We start from the raw sequence: 20,476 nt of genomic DNA on the forward strand, positions 1-20,476 counted from the left end.
GGAAGTGATTCAATCCTACTTTTGCACTGTATCTGATTTCATTATTAGAGCTGCTATGTAACTTGCTGTCTGAATGCAGCAATATGTGCTGAAGAAAGTAAGCATTTTGCTTTTTTTCTGACACCTACAAAACCACATGTACTCTTGTAAAAATACACATGTAGTTTACTTAAAATGCATGGGTTTCATCATCTGTGAGGTAAACTGATAGTCAATATGGAGGCTGTCACCCAGTTCTCAGTTTGCATGGCCACCTTACAATAAAGTTTATAGACAGCCTGGCACCAGCTTGAATAGTTTAATGCTCAAAAAGTTAAAAAAGTTAGTTAATTGTGGGTTGTAAGGTTTCAAAAGTACAGCTTGTCTATGCAATAAGCACAACCAGACTCCCCTTGCAACTGGCATCTTTGGGCTCCAAACTGAGCACTGTATTTGCTACTATGAAAAACAGTAGTTGATAAAATCTGAGCAGAAGACCTACTAATTATATTGTTTTAAACGGGCCATGAAGAGCCAACAGTTGTGACAGAGGATTAACATACACAGTTAAATATCCTGGTTTTGGTAGTAAAACACACTGAGGAAAAAAAGGACAAAAGCAATTTTACCCTCATGCAAGCAAAACCAACATTTTGCCGAAAAAGTTATACATTTTGTTTTCTATTTCTAGGTATAACAACTCCTGCTTAGGAATTCCTGTTTAGAAGAAATACTTCTAGGTGTAACAACCCCTGTTTAACAAAACACTGGAGAATGCGGGCATCGATCCCGCTACCTCTCGCATGCTAAGCGAGCGCTCTACCATTTGAGCTAATTCCCCTCCCCTTTTTCTTCCCGGGGATCACAAAACTCTGCAGTACACACGTACACAGTTCCACACAAAGTTTTTTCTCTTGTTCTTGTCTATTCAGAAATGACAGTACATTCAACTTCGACTCCAAAACAGGTGTCAAATAATATTTTTTTAATATTTAACATTTCCAAATGACGTAGTAAGAAACACGACAAACCAGAAAAGACATGTTTTCCAGGTGAATAAAATAAATACAGTAAAACTTTATTACTTGCAATTCATGCGAGGAAATATGTTCCAGCATTTGTTTTTTTCCAAAAAAAAAAACCTGCCCAAAGTCAGTTTTGTTTTTTTAATGAATTATTTTAATTTATTTTAGTCAAATATATGGCAGCATTTAAGAAATAAATTATGTACATATAGGAAACAAGCTTATTTTACTCCAAAATTCCAGTTCAGTACATGCAAACATATTTTATAGCAACCTGGTTTTAATCCCACCACTAAAAAAACATAACAGTGGAGAATGCGGGCATCGATCCCGCTACCTCTCGCATGCTAAGCGAGCGCTCTACCATTTGAGCTAATTCCCCCCCTCAATAACTTTCTCTTGTCCTGTAACTATAGATTGTGACAACCACAGATTAAAAATTACCCCCCTTTTACTGCCTGTTTCTTTACCGCAGTCAGTAGCCCCAGGGCAGTCATTCAGAACACTGAGTACTACTTGACCTTGAGTTTGTCTGTTATGTGACAAACTCTCAAGTAACACGATAAGGCACTTCATGCTAACTTGCATGACAAACTCACCACCTGAAGCCTTTCAGTGCCATGCAACTCACACTAGACTTTTGCTTCTCTGAAGAGGACTGCCACTTCTTCTACATTGAGGGAAGTCACATCACAGGCAATGCACTGGAGCAGCATGAAGAGAATACAGAACTCACCCTTGCTCTGCAATACCCTAAGAAAGCAAAAATCAAACCTGATTAAATTACCTTTCATCAGTTCATATTGATGTTGCCGAAGAGATGCATAGAAGTGATGTGTGTTAAATGAAAGCATGTGGACACAAACCCTCCACAGCTGAAAAACTCAAGAGAAATGAAAACCTGGAGTTCAGAATTATTTCCAGCCATGTAGATAAGGAAATTTTCACAACCAGGTAGGGAAATTAAAAAGTTTTACCCATCATCATACATGAAAACTTTCAACAAATTCAAGGTCACAAAACACAATGAGCTGTCAATTTTATGAAATACACATTTTAATTACTAAAAACGGAACTATTGCAGAGGTCTTTTCTCACCTTTATCTGACTTTAATATCAAATTAATTGTTTTTCTGTGAGCTGAATTATCCAAGCTTTATGCCTTCTCAGTGGCAGCAAAGTGAGACTTGGGGGTGAAAAACAGGGAGAGGTTATCTGCTGTTTTGATAGTGACTCTGACTGCCTAGGCTAGATAAAGGAAACTGTACATAGAGATGAACCTTGTGAAATATGATATGGAAAAGATCCTAGCTGCAGACATACAGTGGGCCATTAAGAGCCTATGATGTCTGCCTGTGAGCAGGACTGAAACCACTTTTATGTATTTGCTTTCCCCCTCAAGTTAACTTCAGTGAGGTAAAGTCAGTTACAATATATATTGTGCATGAAATTGTAAGAATAAATTTTTATTTACTGTTGTGCAGAGACTGAGGTAAGACAGGAGAATATTTGAATTCTAAGCGAATGTTCACAGTGATACTGTGCTTTTCGTTCCACATCTTGGCCTTGATCTGGATTGTGACGGATTTGAAGTACTACCTTAGTTGTAAGTATCTGATGCTTAATTTTGTAGTTTAGATTCTTTGGCTGGATGCTGTCATCCAGCAAGTTAAATCCATTAGAGAAAAATGCCAATACATGTACTACTGTATTACTGCACACATTCTCCTTTACTGGCAGAACTTCTGCATTGGAACAGAAAGTGAGAAATCTTTCATTATATAATTTTCAGTGTAACCATTCCCACTGTAAACCATATTTTCATTCTTTGAATCCAGAAAACATTCCTTGATTTAATAACCTGGGAGTAGAGCTTTGCCAATATGCTTCTCACTGCAAAGTTAGTCAGTATGACAATACTTGAATTTTTTAATTTGTGAAATGTTTATAGTAACTCCATATATTTAAGATGCAATACTATTTCAAGTGAATCAACACAAAAAGGTAGAAATACCTAGAAATTAACCTAGGAAGATATAAATGACTATTTTTTCTCCACAAACAGTGATAAACATGAACTTTGAAACTTATCATTTGCATACAGCTAATTAGACAATATATCTGGAAAATAATGAAAAAACAAGAAGGAAAATCTCATTGCTCTTCAGTGACTTCAAACAGTACAGTTTCTAGACCTGCAAGCCTTTCAAGATCTGCATAGTAACAGAGTTTAAAACAAAAACAGTTCTCTCCTTCCTGAATAAACACTAGAGGAGGCTTTGTTTATGAAAGTAAGTATTGTTTTATCAAAGTAACACAGCAGAAAACGGATCAGTATGCTTCTTGTATGTTGAGTATTCTGACTTCTAAAATATCACGCTTTTCAAATAAACAGAATGATGATTCAATCTTATTAAATGACATGGCTCAACTCAACAGACTGGCTCAACAAAGTCATTATAGCTGAAGCAGCCAAGCTGTCATTCAGCACAAGTAACTCCACCCGTACGCCTGAAAAGCACGGGGAATTAGCTCAAATGGTAGAGCGCTCGCTTAGCATGCGAGAGGTAGCGGGATCGATGCCCGCATTCTCCAGCTGTTTTGAGACAGTGAATATATATCTACAGTAAAGATTTTCTTTCATAAATTGGTCAAGTTTGTGAAAGAAAATAAATAGCTGGTAATATATAGAATTTCATATAGAAAATTTACAATTCGTATACAAATATACGATTTCAGATAGCAAATAAAAGAGAAGGCTCAATTAGCAGACAACACTTGTGAACTGATCATTACTTCACAAAAGCATTGAATACTAATGTTCATACTGTGTAGTACAGTAAATAAGTCACTTGTCCCTTACAAAGGCTTTTAATATGAGCATTTTTTTATTATATGAAAAGTTAGTCTTTAATTGTTTAAAATGTAAAAGTATATAGCTGTCTATACAATAATCAGCTCATCACGGAATTATTGCCTCTCCAGCTACCTTGCTGCTGCTACCTGTTGTAGTTAGGATAGGCTGTCAAGCCTATCCTGACACACTTGTTCCTAACCTGAGTTTTGAGTGATTTACAATCTCTCCAATTTCACTCAATTTCTTCCTCAACACATTATAAGAAAATAATTTGCACTTTAAAAATTAATGCTCATCTTTGATCAACATTTACAAATTAAATCATTCATGGTGTGCACATGCTTCTTAAAATTGATTATTTTTAATCCTTACAAAAATGCTACAGATCCATCTAAATGTAAAGTAGCCCCACAATACAAGGTAGTATAAACAGGGAATGAACTAACATCGTATCACCAACAAAAAACAGAAGAAACAGTGGTAGCTGTCAGTGGTTTTGTTTCATTCTTTGAAACCCTTAGCAGGTATTCACTACTTTTTTGAGCAGGTACCTACACTCATTTTACAGAAAAAAAAAAAAAGTTTACAAGGTTCTTTTTGTTTGTTTGTGGTTTGCAGCTTTTCTTTTTTTTCCCCAAAAAACCAGCAGAAAAAAAATACAACTGGTAACAGAAAAAAAATAAGTATTGTTCACAGTAGCGATAAAAAGTTAACGCTTGTGAGCGTACATTGTCAGCGTCTCAAAAGCCTGGAGAATGCGGGCATCGATCCCGCTACCTCTCGCATGCTAAGCGAGCGCTCTACCATTTGAGCTAATTCCCCGACCCACACTAGAACTGTCCTTTCTGTCACTTCCTAGTTGCATCTTTCTCAGTAACCGACTAACTTCCCAAAAGCTACGCTGAAACTTGATCCGCTGTCTCAAATACAAACAAAACTTTCCCCACAAAAATCACAGTAGCCGGGCAGTCAGGGCCCACTGCTTCAGTTCTAATCCCCTACCGAAGTTACTGGTAAGCAGTAACAGAACACAACTTCCCACTGAAATGAAGAAACAATTAGGTCTTCCTTAAAGCACACTACTTTTGACAGCCTCATAGGGAATTTGGCCTAAGATGAAATCTGGATTCCTTGATATAACAGGATGCATTTTATTCAGTTGAGTTACATCTGGATAACAGAAGGTCTGTGCTTCCAAGCAATTGCAGATTTATGTTCACACCAAACAATTATGACTGTCAAGAGAAATCTGGATATATTTAAAGACTGTATTTTTTTAATAGATTTTCCCTTTTTGTAATCCCTAGGTAGAAAAGAATCAGCTCAATGACTTTATCCATTTCCACACTTTACAATGTAATAGATGTGACTGAATAGGTAGATAGAGTTCTTCTAGTTGTTGTTGTGGCAATGGAATCTGGGACCAAGTCATAAAAAGGGGAAAAAAAGACAGCACGGAGGCAAATGGAATAATGGGAAATATAGTAATCGTTCATATTATTTATTTAAATCTGTCAGGTATTTTTCAGGTATGGCTGTATCACCAGACAGACATGCACACTTACACATAACATATAAAAATGAAGAATGCATAATTAAAATGTTAAAAAAATCATGGCTATAATAAAACAGCAGTGAAAATTCTGTTCAGTGGCTTGGTTTCAGCACTGCAAGATCAGAGTCAGAAAACACAAAGAAAGTAAGGTCTCCAGTGTTTCCTGTTAATATACTAGAGTCTTCACCCTTTGAAAATGGCATTGAGAGGGACACACACATACACAAAAAAAGCAGCAACTGTTGATGATTTCACTCTATCATAAAATAAAGCAAGAAAAAGAGATCTACTTTGCCAGAACTGAAACATGCAGATTTGTTGACATAATGTGACTGACCTCACGACAACCACATTAACACACACATCATGTGTTTCAGCTTACTTCCTCAACCTCTATATATTGTCATTGAACTTGGGAGGATTGAAGCCATGTCTAGCATATTTAGATTTGCACAAATAGCTGCTGATTCAGACTGCTGGAAACAATTGTAATTTGTGTACAGTATTAATCAAACTAATTGTTGATTAGTCAGAAAATAACACTGAAATGCATAAAAAGAAAAAATAACAGGCTGTAATGGAAAGACACACAACTGACTTTGTTAAAACCCTAAGATAAGGAACTTTGGGGAATCATGTTTCTTTTTCCTGTAAAAAGAGGAAGGGTGATTTGAGTGAGCCCTTCAGAAGTCTCCTAATATTACGGGACATTCTTTTGTTTTGACTCTAAGGAAAAGAAAAAAAAAAAAAGGCAAGAGAGAATTGTGAACTTTTATTTAATATTGTAAATGTAGGGCATCTCTGCCTTTCTGGGAAAAGAAAAAAAAAAAAAGAAATTAAATTTCATCATTAACTCTAGAACTAACTCTCTTACAGTTTATTTCTTGATTTGCCTAAGGTCCCTTAAGACACATGAATCATACTAACATACAAAGATCTTCCAATTTGCTCCTCTGTAAGGACTCAGTGATTTCAGAAAGTACAATAACCAAAGTTCAGCCTTTGCAGGACATTCAGGTTAATACACAAATAATATGTATTTGAGGGTTTTTTATAACTGGGGGTCTGTATGTGTCTGTGAAATAAACCAAAGTATCAAATTTTAGAGAATGTTGCTAAGCCAAATATTTGAAGAATATATCCTAAGTCATCCTCTGCATATACATCTCTTGCCATGCCCTATATAACTTAAGAATCATGCCTGTGTTCGACAGTCAAGTCCTCTGTAGTCAACAATTCAGTATTTTAGCTGTAATCAAAAGTTACATATTCAAAGACAGTGGAGGTTTATGAAACAGCATCAAATCCGTCAAAGTCAACCTCTATGTAATCATTCTTTAAAAATATTTTACCATCCTAACTTTAACACAGAAAAAACCTATTCATATGGCATTTCCTCCAGACTCCCTCACCTGTTCAACCTTGTGAATCAAGCTCCTTGCCATTATGCTCTTTCAACTTAGGTCTTTTCTTGTCCAAGCAACCTACATTATCCTTTAGTAATACAAGTCCTCTTCTTGTTTTTCCTTTGTTCGCCATGGTACCTATGATTGCTGAACACCAAGTGCATGGAATTCTTAAAGGCTGACAACAGATTTCAGGAACCTCACAGCACAATGTGACTCAAAATATGCAGTACTTCAAAAGTCACCACAGAAAACCTCTAACCAGCTTAACTAAGCAAAGCCCAAGCAGACCTGCAGTTGCAAGTTCACTTTAAAAATGCAACAGCAGCGGCAGTTTAACACAAATCCAGTACTTCTTTTATCCAGAGGTACTCTGGGAATATTATTATTGTAGGAATAGTAAACCAATTATCATAACAAAAATAATAGAAAACAGAATCTTCTAGAAAAGGTAGGAGAACCAAAGAGGTGAAGGAGAAACAAAACACTAAGTATCATTGAGCATAGAAAGAAGATAGAGAATTCCCAAGCTAGCACTCCCATTAGTTATACATCACTAACACTAACCTCACTTTCTGAAACTATCAAATGTTGCTGCAGCATCCAAGATGCCAATTCCCTCACTAAATTATGAGGACCACTGGTCTAACCCCAAATCCCAGTACCAGAAGTCCTGTACACACTCTCCCATTAAGCTCCAGTATCCTGTTACCTGCTCCCTTACTCCCAGTGCAACAGCTGGCTTTGGCTTTTTTTTTTTCCTCTCTTATTAAAACCTAATCAATGTGGAAAGAAGCATCTGAAATTAATTTGTAGACAATAATTAAGTTCTTACGGCTGGAATTATTCTGCAGATACCACAGATATTTAAGCAACTGCCTGACTGTAAAACCCCACTAATCACTATGGCAAAGTAAGCAAGTTTGTTGCCCCTTCTGCTCTGGGATATTTTCACATGACCAGTTGGATTTTTGCACCCGGAGTTCTGAAATACACAGAAGTTCCTTTGCTTAGTCATATAGTAACTAGAAACATAGCACTTAGTTATTATAAAAACATTCCAGAGCAGCAGAGTGACTAATCCTATTTTTGTAAGTGACTCAGAGTTATGGCACTATCATTTTGGTACACTACAAAAACAACCTAGCTACTAGCTAAACGAGTTGGCTTGATTACTAAAAATTTCACTTCAATATTTTACCTTGTTTTAGTTATAATGCCTTCTGCTCTCTGTATGACTGAAAAAAATAGGGGACCTAAATTCACTCAGTAAAAGCATGATTTTCCTCCAAACAGGAATAAGCAATTCTAACCTTTGCAATAACTGTTTCAAAGTAATTAAAAACAATAAAAAAACCCCAAACAAAACACACAAAACTCACTCAACAACTGTAACCCTTGCAGATTTTCATTTGTGTTTGGGTGTTTTTTAATTTTCTTGGTATTCCTTCCACACAAAGTCTTAAAGCCACCTATGTTGTAAAACAAAGAAAAACAGAACCCTTCTGATAGTATCTGTATTAGGTTTGTATGAACACAGCACAGGCAGGAAGAAGGTTTCATCACGCCAGGTTTTGACAGGTAAACCACACCTACATGTTTAATTAAGGGAAGCCCCAAGCAGGCTAACAGCTGCACACAAACTGGCAAGTCCTGCTGCCTATGAGACTTCAATTTGCTATGAAGTACTAGTACTCTTAAGGTTTTAACACAGCAAGTAGGGGAAAAATCACTTACACAAACCCCAGAACTAACCATGTGAATTAAGCAGTGCAAAATAACCTAAGGACAGCTACAGCAGGTTCTATTCATTCTCTGAAGTAGCTTAATCATCAAGTTTATAGATTTAGCATTACATAAATAAATATGCCTTCAGTTCTGTATCCAAATCTCTGTTTAAAACATTGAAGGAAATGTGCTCTCAATCTCAGAAATAATTTTACTGAGAAGCAGTATCAAAATACAGATTTGGGTAATAAAATCAACACCATCCTTTGGAGTAAAAAAGGGTAACTAAACACACCCCCCAAAAAACCCCAACAACAGCTCCCCTGTCCCACCCCAACATGGCGTAAATCACATAAAAAGCCATACAGCAGACATGTCATGAGCTAGAAGAAGCCTCCTCCCAGAATTCCAGGTCTATTTCTGCTTTTCATGACCACAATAAAACTTGATTTGTTGAGGAAGATTTTATTGTTTGCTCACAAATTTTGCCTCCATTTTACCATTGTTCATCATTTTGTACAAGACAAAAACATGCTAAAAAGACCCCAGCTACCACCACAAAAAAAACCAAAACCCAACACCAAAACCACCCCCCCCAACCAAACAAAAAAAATAACCCCAAAAAACCCATAAAAACAAACACAAGGCTAGAAACATCTGCTGCTTTTAGTAATATCTGCCACTCCTATTATCTTGTTTGAGGAAGGTAATATTGGGGCAGTCCATCTGGGAGATGGAAAATTCTGTAAATTAATCAAAAGATCAATATTGGAAACAGCTTTGACAATCCTCCTAAGTAACTTCAGCTAGCATTAGCAGCCACCACAGAAACTTGCAAGGGCCCAAATAATTCATATTAAATACACTTCTTTTGTAAGAAGTACTAACCCGTAATATTCTTTGTGTGTATTTACCAGATTGTCTTTTAAGCTTTTACCAGATTGTCTTTTAAGCTAACATTGTGCTATTTGTGCACTAATAAGGAGACAGTGAGCACAGAGCTCAGCTCAGAGTAATGACTTTATGCCACTCTTTTCAAATTTATACACCACCATACTAAACCGTCATTTTAGAACTGGAACAAGGAAACCAGACTTGTCAGTAGAAGAGCTGCACTCACTGATGAAGCTACCTGATCACAGTGTACTCAGAGCACAGGTACAGCACAAAAACATAACAGCCAAGCTCAATTAAAACCATGTAAAGTTTAAGTTAACACCCACTTCAACAGTTCAACCCTGTGATTTGATTCTCCTGCTTTCTCTTCAGCTCAGTGATACGCTCTGAGCGAACTCTGGCTGACAGTGTCAGAAAACAAAGACAACTGCTATTAAATTTTGATTAATATGATGTTGGACTGGTGTTGCAGGTGTTGAGAGCTGTTTAGGGTGAGGGTGGTGAGACCCTGGAGCAGCAACTGTGGCTGCCCCATCCCTAGCAGCGTTCAAGGCCAGGCTGGACGGAGCTTGGAGCAGCCTGGTCTAGTGGAAGGTGTCCCTGTCCATGCAGGGGGGTTGGAACCTTCCAACCCAAACCATTCTATAGTTCTGTGACAGTAATAAAGCAGAGGTGGAGCCCGAGTCATAGCAGCCCCGTACAGTCATGGGAAGTCCCTGAAAAGAATCCACAATTCCCCCTCGTCCCTGAGGGGGAGCACCACCCTCTGCACCTCCTCCTTCAAGCAAGCACCCTCGCAACTCTAAAACTAGATATCATGAGACCCACTCAGCCAGCCAGCACGACCAGAAAAACCCTTAATAAGAGACTGACAAACCAACCTTCTCCTCCTCTTCCAGCTTTGTCTCTCAAAGTCCTCAGCACACACTCCCCCAGCCTGCCACCACCACTCCCATGCATCTTCTCACCTTCCGCCTCAGGGCCACCCCACTCACCCAGTACGAAAACCTTCTGCAACAGGGTGTGCTCACACACACCTTATCCTCCGCTTTCCTAATGGGCAGGTGTACTAGATCAGCTCCCTGCTTCAGTTTTCCTTCTTTAAGTGTAGATGGTGCAGTGACCACGCTGCCGTGCTGGAGGCTTGTCATGCTGTAGCTGGGTCTCCTCCTAATCCTTAAACTGCGTCAGGGATGGCAGGTAAGCCTTCAAAAGAAAAGCCTCACCCATGCATTGAGCTGCCTGGTGGCTGGCTCTGGGGATCCTTCCTGAGCTGCCGTGTGCTAAAGTTCCCTTCTGTATCATCACATGGGGGAGAAGGTGACACTGGAAAGGCCAGATTGTGTCTTGGATGTCCCACATGTGATGGCCATAAATTGCACAAATAATAGCTGAGTGTGTGTGCCTTTAAATAAACTTTTTTTTTCCCAGAATGCAAATCCATAATTGAGTTCTGTAATTAGGCTTATGCTCATGCATTTCCTAGGCATTGCTTTGAGGGTAGAGGTTGCAAAAAAGTAATTAAAAAAAGTGTATGTTGATCTGGGCTTAAGGTTTCTCAAGTTTCTAGCACTTGAGAGCATGGCTTTTAAATAACCTGACTGTGTAATGTATTTTTCTCTGTTACTTCTTACACAAAAAAGGCTGTAAAAGTTCAGGCTTGTGTGCAGCTGTAAAAGCTTCCCCCGTCTTACAAAAAACTCCTGGCTTCTGAACCTTTGGATCAGGTTAACTGCGGGCAGGAAAAGGCTGTTTTATTAGAAAATGGGAAAATGCACCTTTGATTTATCCTGCTAGCAGGCTTGGTGAAGTCATGATGTAGGTTAGGTTCCTCCAACTTGCACCCTTCCTTCTCGGTTCCTTGGAGACTCTGAAGTTTTGGCAATAACACATCTCCTATGCATTTGTAACCTTGTTATCATTGTGTATTATAGATATTTTCCCTGGAAAATAAAAGAAGGAAAAACAGGTATTCAGAAATCCATTTCAGTAAGAGCTGAGCTAATTTTCTGATGGCAAAAGCCTTTCTGTAGCTCATGAGTGCCCCTTTTGCTAAATGTCAGAGAAATGACAGGTACTTCAACAGTTATGAAATGGATAAAAGGATATGAAAAAAAGGTTAATGGTATGAGACAACCTGAAGTAAGATCAGTGGGGACATGAATTGTTTACCAGTACTTTTAAGATTATAGCAGTATTTGAATTGATAGTTGCCATCTCCGAAAAACTTTGAGGAAATACTAACCTTTTCTGAAATTAAAAACAAAAATAAGCTGTGGGTTGTTTCTTAGGTTCAGGGGTGGGGTTTTTTGTTTGTGGGGTTTTTTTATGGTTGGTTGGTTGGTTTTGGTGGGCTGTTTTTATTAACCCTTTAATTTTAGAGTAACAATACTCAACCAAGAAGTTACTGAAGATTTATATTAGATACTAGGAAGAAGTACTTCATTGCAAGGGTGGTGAGAAACTGGCACAGGTTGTCCAGAGAAGTTGTGGCTGCCCCATACCAGGCAGTGTTCAAGGCCGGGTTGGATGGGGCTTGGAGCAGCTCGGTCTAGTGGAAGGTGTCCCTGCCCATGACAAGAGGGATGGAACTGGATGGGCTTTAAGGTCCCTTCCAACCCAAACCATTGGCTTTTACCACGGGATAATTAGTGTTGGTTAGCTACCTCACTGTAAATTCCTACAGATGATCAAGTAACCAGGTGCATCATGCAGAGGAGAGTCTTACGGTGTGGTTGATGATGTATAAATAAGGTCACATGAAAAACATTCCTTACTTCAGCTGGATTTTGTATCATCATTTCTTCTACAAATGCAGTGATTGTGGTAAGGAATCTACCCCAAGTGAGTAATACAGTTGCAGCATTTGTAGCTTTCCGCATTAATTATTCAAAGACTTCACTTCTGGATTGAATTTTTAAGTCTGGAGATAGATCTGTGCAGCTGACAATGTCTTTCAAGGGTCTACTTAAGCTTTGTTTCCAGTAGTTGATCAATTGTTTTAATTAACTGTCTGAAAGAACAGGGAGCTTTTGAGACCTAGAAAGCCATGATTTCCACCTAGTGTTTTCAACACAGAGAACTGGCTGAAGCATCTGTACATGTTCTAGCAGCTGCCATAGAAAACTGAATTATTTATACGGCAAAGGTATTACGAGTGTTATAAATACATCAATTTCATGCTGGTTTTAATCTTTAGAACATTCTACAAACATTAAAAGACTATATACATTCATTCATTCCACCCAAAATATTCCTTGTTTTTTTTAGCTCTGTGAAGACTAGCTTTGGTGTTAAAAAAAAAAAAAGGCACTAACATGGCTTAAACTTACAGATGGCCATATATCCACAGCAGCCTTATTTCTGATTTTTACTCCTGCTTGCACAATTCATGCTCTTGGAGCTGACAACTATGGGTTTTTTTTTTTACCAAATGCTACTCTTTCTTCCCCTTCCTATTTTCTTGTGGTTGGTACCATCAGAAAATCTGCAGCAAACCAATGCTGAAGCTTGTCAAGCGCTGGGTAAATACTGCCATAGAGAGTAGAGACAGTGGGTTACTTTCAGTTATTCCTGCTTTGTGATGTCACTTGCCAAAGAATCCAGCTCTGGGAACAACTCAGTGTGCATGTACCGTAGCTCAAAGCAACCTGTCGCATCAAGGCTAATGGATCTTACATCACCAAAAGCCAGTGAGATGACATGAAGAATAAGCCAGGCTGGTTAGACACCAGTCAGGTTGTGATCTTGCCTCCTCACCTGCTCTGGTTTGATTTCCCCTCAGTCTGATTTGAATGTGGTGGGTAACATCTGTTCTTCTGTGGAGTGAGGAACATGGCTTACCTTTGCAAAGAGTCAATATCTGATGTAGTGCTGACACAGCACAAGAACAATCTTCTCTGTAGATGAAGATGTTAAAGCACCAGTTGAAATGCCCATGGAGTAGATTACAGGCTATATGGTTTGGCTGTATGTGGAACACTGTACAGAGTTTATGGAGAAGAGCACAAGTGCACAGGGCCATGTCAGATCAGGCAGTTTGTAAAACTGGTCACTCTCCAGAGACCTGGAGTCCTGATTCTCTTGCTGGGTATGTCACTTTGTACATGGCAGAAAGCTTATGTTTTGGAGAGATACCCGAGAGGCTTCTGTTGTAAGTATGTAGGGGGAACTCAGCCTGGGTTTGGTTGAGCTCAAGAAATCTGAATTGATCAACTCTATGTATGTGCAAGTTGATGCGTGCTTCTTCACATCATGGTTGAGCTCAAGCTTGAGGCTGTTTTGAGCAGTTTTCCAAGCCAATTCTGAACCCTGATCGCACCCCTCCTGTAACCCGTTCAGGTTGTCTGCTGGCTTCAGGGAAGGCGCTGGCAGCGAGAGGGCGGGTGGCAGGTGCGTCGGTAATCCCAGGGCCAGGGTTTGTGGAAGGGGAGAGGGCTGTTCGAAGGAACCGGGGAAACAAATGTCGGCGCAGAGCGGAAGGAGGCGAGGCCCTGGGCAGGCTCCACGGAGGAGGCATGGCTGCCTCAGACATCGCCGAAGACAGCGGAGAGGACCGGCTCCCGCGGGAAGGGGGGCATAGCTGCCGGTTGGGGCGAGAGTAGTGCGCATGTGCCAGCTGGCTGTCCGAGCCGGCGGGTGGCAGCCGGTGTGGCGCGGCAGGCTGGGGGGTGGTGGAGCTGGTGCAGTTCTTCCAGCTTTCCGACAGGTATCGGAAGGACTGGAGCAACCAGAAGCTTTTTCCAAGTATACCAGTTGCGCCAGTCGGAGTAATAGCTAGCGCTCTAGAGCTGCATTTTGGGTTAAATCATTTGAATATAAAACTGTTTCAACCAAGCATATATTTTTTTCACTCATTAAAGCATTTCCTGAATCAGTTTTTTTCATGGGTATGCCTTGAAAACTGGAAAGAACATGGGTTTCCTCGTTCAATTGAAGTTGTGGATTTGGGGTTTGTTTTGGTTTTTTGCTTGTTGTGGTTTTGGTGTTGGTTTTTCTTTTTTTTTAAATAACATTTCTTGTAAATAACTCAATCGTTTGGAGAACTTCTTGTATGAGAACAACTAAATAACAAGTACTTGTGTTATAAAAGAGATGAATAACATGATTCTGGTAGCGTATATGCTGAAAGATGTATCACATGATTCCAGCTGTGAGTTGCAGTCAGTTGTTGGTGTGTGGAGTGACTCGGCAAGAAACAATGGATTTATCACTAAGTACAGTGGTGCTGCAGTTTTCAGTAGTTCTGAAGTGAGTAACTGTAAGTTTCAGACGCTTTTTTTTCAGGTGGGGAATTAGCTCAAATGGTAGAGCGCTCGCTTAGCATGCGAGAGGTAGCGGGATCGATGCCCGCATTCTCCAGTGCCTTTTTCAACATGTATTTTGTTACAAACTAAACAGCAGCATTTGAGAATATTTCCTATTTACACTTACACTTTTTCTTATGTCAGTGTAAAGAAATGGGAAACAATTTTAATATGAAAACCCCTAACGTTGTTTTAAATATTTATTTTTTCCCCTTCTAAGTTATGTTATTTTGTATACAGAGGAAAAAATATAATCTTTGCATGAAATAACAAAACTTACTGACATTTTAATATAACAGACATGAACAAATTTATAGAGAAAACCGAATTATTTCTCTTAATGTGCCCTGAAATCTTTGTTTTATGCTTTCATTCAGTTGCTAAATTTATACTTGATATTACGGCTTAGTGTATAATGAACAGAATTTTCTATTTCTGCTGTGAGCAAAAATCATTATTTTTGTTCCAATTTGGGTTTTGTAGGCTATTGGAAACAAGGCTGGAATTTTGTATAATTGTGTTACTCTTGATAGCAAGTTTTTGTCCTTTGCTCCCAAATTTTCACATCTGTGAAGTATCATGGAAATGTTCTCTGTAAATCTGTGCTTGCACATTTTAAGTCTTCACAAGATATATATATATATATAAAATATATATAATTATGTATAATTATAATATATATTATGTATTATATAACTATATATGTAAAATATGATATTATATATAATATATATTTTTTTTCTGATTGGATTTTCTCACTTGCTGATTCAGGTATTTAACTGCTTATACCTCTAGGTTGAGACAGCATGAGGAAACGAGCAAAATGTACTTCCTGTATACACAGTGAAGTTGTGCAGTCAGGATCTTAAGAGTACCCACTAAACCAAATAGAAACCAGGAAACAAAAATTGCGAGCTGGATTTCAAGTGAAGGGATTAGGAGATACTGTGCTGCATGGATGTGCAGGTAGCGCCTGCGGAGAAAGTCAGGGAGCTTGGAGATCCTTCCACGGCATGACAGGAAAGGAGTTAACTTCTGGATGGATGGGATTGAAATTGAATTTGCTTGTTTCTCTTGTATTATCTTGTGTTCTCCATGTACTGAAGAGAAGGAGGCGTGGTGGCGCTAAGGCTGCTAAATACTTGTTAAAATGAAGCCCGAGAGAAAAGTGTTACAGTGCTCAGGAGCCCTCTCTGGGCTCGGTCAACTTGTGGCAACAGAAAGCCCCATAGACGACTTCTGGCATCGTTGGTGACCGTCTCCTTCGCATCCGTGTGAACGGTGACGGGTCCCAAGCGGATGCCGCTCCTGCCGAGCCCGCTGCGTGCAAGGGAGAAATCCGCCTTTTCCGACCTGCCACTGGGCCCAGTGCCCCCCGCCGGTGTGGTTCCCGTGCAGCAGGCACAGGGCGCTCCCGGCAGCCGACACCTTCGGCGCTCCCGGCTCGGCGGGCCGCAGCGGCGGCTCCCGGGAAGGTGCCACGCACCCGCGGCCCCGCCCCCGACGCTGGCGCGCTTCCCCGCGCCGCGTCTTTCCCGCGCTGCAGAGCCGCGTTTTCCCCGTGGGAAGTGACGCGGTGCGTCATGGGGAAGTGACGCGCATAGCTTGCAGGCCCTGGCCGGGGGGGGTCTGGACAAGATGGCTGGATCCACAGGTCTGTGAGGGGGGGCTCGGTGGGCCTGCGGCCGGCGCGGGGAGACGGGCGTCGGGATGGGCTGCGGAGGGCCCCCCCGCAAGGGCCGGGGGAGTCTCCTCTGGGGGGACGGTGATCTGCCCCTGACGGGAGTGACCGGAGTGGGGAGGAGTTACCTTCTGACAGGGGAAAAGGGAAGCACAGGCGCGCCCGGCCAAGTTACGGCCCGGGCGCAATACCTCCCGTCTGCAGGGCAGCGACCCCCCCGCCCCCTCCATCCCCCTGAGAGCCTGGCCTAAGGGGGGCATGGTGGCCGAAAGGGCCCCGGTGTCTGCAGTGAACACAGAGGGGAGCTGGGGAAGAGTTCATCTACTGAGAGGCAGGAATGTGGAGATGTGTGTGTACGTAGGGAAGGGAGGGGATGTCACTAGCCTGGTGAAAATGTTGGAGAAAAAAATATTTGCATTAAAGATTTGTACTGTCTGGTGAGTGTAGAAGTCGTGCTATAGCAGTATCTGAATTAAAAAATTGTCCCTTTCCTCTCTTGCTTCAGGGGACAAGGGGTCAGCCCTGCGTTGTGTTTTCGGGCAAACGTAGTTCAGCTTGGTGGTGACTGCCGCATGGTGGGGAGGAGGATTGAGCGTCTTGCTGTCTTAGCCGTTGGAACCAGAGGGTCTCTCTCTTGCAGGCAAATGAAGGGCAAAGGCTTGCCAAGTCATCCTGGGAATCCCGTATCAGTAACCAGTAGAGCATGTGTTGAGCATTTGTATGGCAGATACCTTGGAAGTTGGTGGCAAACAAAGAGACAAGAATATTGCTTAAAATAATACAGAAATTTAAGAAGCACAACTATACAGTCTCAGTTTTGTTTCATAAGAGGCTTGATATATAAAAAGACCATTCCCCAGTACAAAAATCTGAAGTCTTCAGGGCCTCGTGTCCTCTCTTACCTCTGAGACTTTGTAAGTGGGATTGAGAGAGCTCAGGACAGAGGAATGAATTGACCTCAGTGGTCAGTCTGGGGTGGGCATTGGCCACTAGTTTATTTCTGCTCCTAATCCACTGGATCATTGAGGGATTGAGACTATAACAAAACAGAAGAAACGTCCTTGTATTGAAACTTATCTTGATACCTTAGTGTCGATTCTGTGAGGAGAGCTTGGGCAGATTTTTTGGGGTAGGAGAGTCTTTTCCACTTGGTAATGTGACTTTGGGGATGTGGGATTTGCAGAGTGGAATTGATAAGGTTACAACAAATTGGCGCGTAGAGCAGCTCTTGCAACTCCGTGAAACAACAATCCAAAAATATACGTTATTGACGATGATAAACTGAGCTAGAATTGATACACTCAAGTATTTACTCAGCTGTGTATTATTTTGTTAAAATTCATTTCTCATTTCTTAGTATCTAAGTTTATAAGGTTTTTATTATTAGTTTTATTATTAAGCAATTTGCAAAGACATCAGCTTTTATCTGGCTCCAGTCTGGGTTTCCCTGTAATGCAGGAAGTACAGTTGGTTTAGGTCATGTGTACTGAGTATTGTTGTTTGGCATCACAGTCCATTCAGTATGGCTAGTGTAGAATGTCAGTTACTAAAAATTTGTGTAGCAAAAAAGTTATTTTCTTTTTACAGAACATTCAGCTTTATAAGAAGAAATATATTTTTACTAAACTTACTTAGTTTTACTCATATAAATGCTTTTATCAGTTTTACATGTCATGTTTTAAAATCTCATGTATACACTTACCCGGTGTAGTGGTTTTTGTGTCAGAGACACAGCTATGCCTAAAGTTCAAAAAAAGTGGGAGGCGTAGAAAACTATACACGTATTTGCTCCAGAAAGTGTAAAGTGCTAGTACTGCATGTATGCATTGTTCAAGAAATAAGATTGTTCCAGTAAAATGGAATGAGCAGTTAGAATCATCAACAGCATTGTTGAGAAAATTACTCAGAGCTTCTAAAGCAAAAGACTTAATTCTTGTGGAGAAAATACTGTTGGCTTTTTATTAGTATATATGCATATATTGGGGTTGGGGGTAGTGTGTTTGTTCTTTCCACATAGTACACAGGAATTTGCTTTCTAAGATTTCACCCAGAAGAATTGCTCTTGCCAGGAAGCTGTGTTATACTCTTTTGTGGGGGAGGGAAGGGAATGATTTTCTATAGACATAAGATTTAACTCTACCTAACTCTGCAAATTTAATCTGCTCTTGCTCTGAAGTTCAACTTAATCTTTATTTATTTCAGAAAAAATGAATGAAATTTTTTGGTTGGATAAGGTCCAGGAATTGAATTCTAGCCCCAAAAAAGTCTTAAGCAAAACTCTTAGTAAGGTCAGCTGTCTTAGTTTTATCCCAGAAATTGCTTTCCTAGGCTCACTAGTTCTTTGAACAATGATGTAAGAAAATACTTGCCTTTAACAACAGATAATTTAGTTTGAAAATAGCTGTTCTCTAATATGTGCTAAAGAAACTGTTAACATTACATTGCTGTAGAGTGTCTTACCTGCTTTCTAAAATCACCTGTATTGACTTATTTTACATGCAGATATTGCATGTCCAAGAAATGGACATTTGTAAGCTGCAGTTGGATTGACCTTGTGATATTGGAGCTACTTCTTGAAGCTGGACCTAGGGTGTTTATGTGGATACTGCTGAGGGTCTGGGGAAAAAGAAGTCAGTTTTTTAAAGAAGAGAAGGGCTGTTGTTGATAAAATCAGCCAATGTCTTACTGGTTAGATGGACTTTCATTCTGTTCAACTCTTTGAAAATACAGAGCAGAAGATGTAGTTGAACATAGTTTTGGGTTAAAAGAAATAATTTACCAAAGCATATAATTTAAAATATCTTGTGTAACAAAAAAAAGAAACAGATTAAAATTAGTTAATTCAGGAGTTAATTTCTGGATTTTCATAATTTGGGTTTTACTTAAAATTACCTTATGTGTATAGGATATAGATATATCTGCCTAAAAGCTGGGATCATGTCAGTCAGTGGTTAGAACTTATGTGTGAAAAGATGGTAGCAGTGTCTAATACTGTTCTCTAACTACAGGCCGCTAAAGCTTTTGTCTCCCGGTTTCTTCAACTGAGGGCTTCAGTAGCTTGGGGGAGGGTGAATAGGGCTAAGTTAATGAAAATTCCACTTGTTTTGAGTCTGCACTTGGGGAAAAACACAGAATTACGGTCAGTAATTACGTGTGAGATTCCTGATTTACTTCTAGTATGTAACCACAAGCAACTTTTTATGAAAGTGTGGTTCATGTTTTTGAAGGAGCACAGCTGGATCCAAAAGAAGGATTTTTTTTTTTCCCTGTAAAATCCATACTTCTCATTTCCAGCTGTTCTAATTTTTAGGATGAATTGGCTTCTTTGTGTGAACTTACGTTGCCCATGCAAAGATGTCTTTCCCTTTGAACTTATATATGATTGATTCTTTGTTAGAGAAATGGCACAATGCTCAATGTCAGTGCCTTGTTTCCTTAATTTTGGTGGGGTTTTTTTGTTTGGTTTTTTTTTTTTTTACTTCTGTTTGCAAACATTAGTGGTGGTGAAAGCAGTTCTGAGTGTGTGTGACTGCAGCTGTAAGGAAGCTGATATTAAAAATGAAGGTCTGTAAGTGGCCTTGAGTGCATTCAGCCTAACTCCTTGAGCTGTGAAGCAAGGACTGACCATATTTTACCCAGTGACTGGGGATTTGGTTTTGTTTTCAAAGCTTCACACCCCCAAAATACTAAATTGGAAAAGATTTTCTGATGTGAGATGGGGTATTGGAATACTTTCCCTTAAAACCTTTGAACTCTTCTCCATTTTAAATCAAGGCAATGTCCGGCCTGTGCTTGGTGGGATAGGGATTGATGGATCACTATACCCTGTGTGGAGACTCTTCTTACAATCATAGAATAGTTAGGGTTGGAAAGGACCTTAAGATCATCTAGTTCCAACCCCCCTGCCATGGGCAGGGACACCTCACATGGCATAATTTAAGCTTTGTATCTAGAAATCTTGAGTGTTAAACTCTGCACAGGTAGGCTTCTCTTTTCCTCTGACCTGTTGGATGTCTGTTTCCTCCCTCTTTTTTCTCTTGTA

At 39.9% G+C, this 20,476-nt stretch overlaps 1 protein-coding gene and 5 non-coding genes across 9 annotated transcripts in view; 3 read left to right on the forward strand and 3 right to left on the reverse strand.

Annotated features, from left to right (window-relative positions):
• Nucleotides 1-747: 747 nt before the first annotated feature.
• On the reverse strand, nucleotides 748-820 carry TRNAA-AGC (transfer RNA alanine (anticodon AGC)). The gene has a single exon. It is a non-coding gene; the product is annotated as a tRNA-Ala (tRNA).
• Nucleotides 821-1,313: 493 nt separating this feature from the next.
• Nucleotides 1,314-1,386, reverse strand: TRNAA-AGC (transfer RNA alanine (anticodon AGC)). The gene has a single exon. It is a non-coding gene; the product is annotated as a tRNA-Ala (tRNA).
• Nucleotides 1,387-3,526: 2,140 nt separating this feature from the next.
• TRNAA-AGC (transfer RNA alanine (anticodon AGC)) lies at nucleotides 3,527-3,599 on the forward strand. The gene has a single exon. It is a non-coding gene; the product is annotated as a tRNA-Ala (tRNA).
• A 1,011-nt stretch (nucleotides 3,600-4,610) lies between these two features.
• TRNAA-AGC (transfer RNA alanine (anticodon AGC)) lies at nucleotides 4,611-4,683 on the reverse strand. Its single transcript has one exon. It is a non-coding gene; the product is annotated as a tRNA-Ala (tRNA).
• Nucleotides 4,684-10,555: 5,872 nt separating this feature from the next.
• The window catches only part of UBE2V2 (ubiquitin conjugating enzyme E2 V2), a 32,287-nt gene continuing 22,366 nt past the window's right edge, over nucleotides 10,556-20,476 (forward strand). For 3 of the 4 annotated variants that reach the window (XM_065668231.1, XM_065668234.1, XM_065668235.1), the window contains exon 1: nucleotides 16,302-16,407. In XM_065668231.1, the coding sequence (XP_065524303.1) occupies nucleotides 16,392-16,407 (16 nt within the window). In that variant the 5' untranslated portion in view covers nucleotides 16,302-16,391. Of the gene's footprint in view, nucleotides 10,648-16,301; nucleotides 16,408-20,476 lie in introns of those variants that run through there. The other variant, XM_065668232.1, reaches the window with a different exon arrangement.
• TRNAA-AGC (transfer RNA alanine (anticodon AGC)) lies at nucleotides 14,736-14,808 on the forward strand. Its single transcript has one exon. It is a non-coding gene; the product is annotated as a tRNA-Ala (tRNA).

The sequence above is a fragment of the Lathamus discolor genome, chromosome 2 (genome assembly GCF_037157495.1).
Source record: "Lathamus discolor isolate bLatDis1 chromosome 2, bLatDis1.hap1, whole genome shotgun sequence".
NCBI classification, from domain to species: Eukaryota; Metazoa; Chordata; class Aves; order Psittaciformes; family Psittacidae; genus Lathamus; species Lathamus discolor.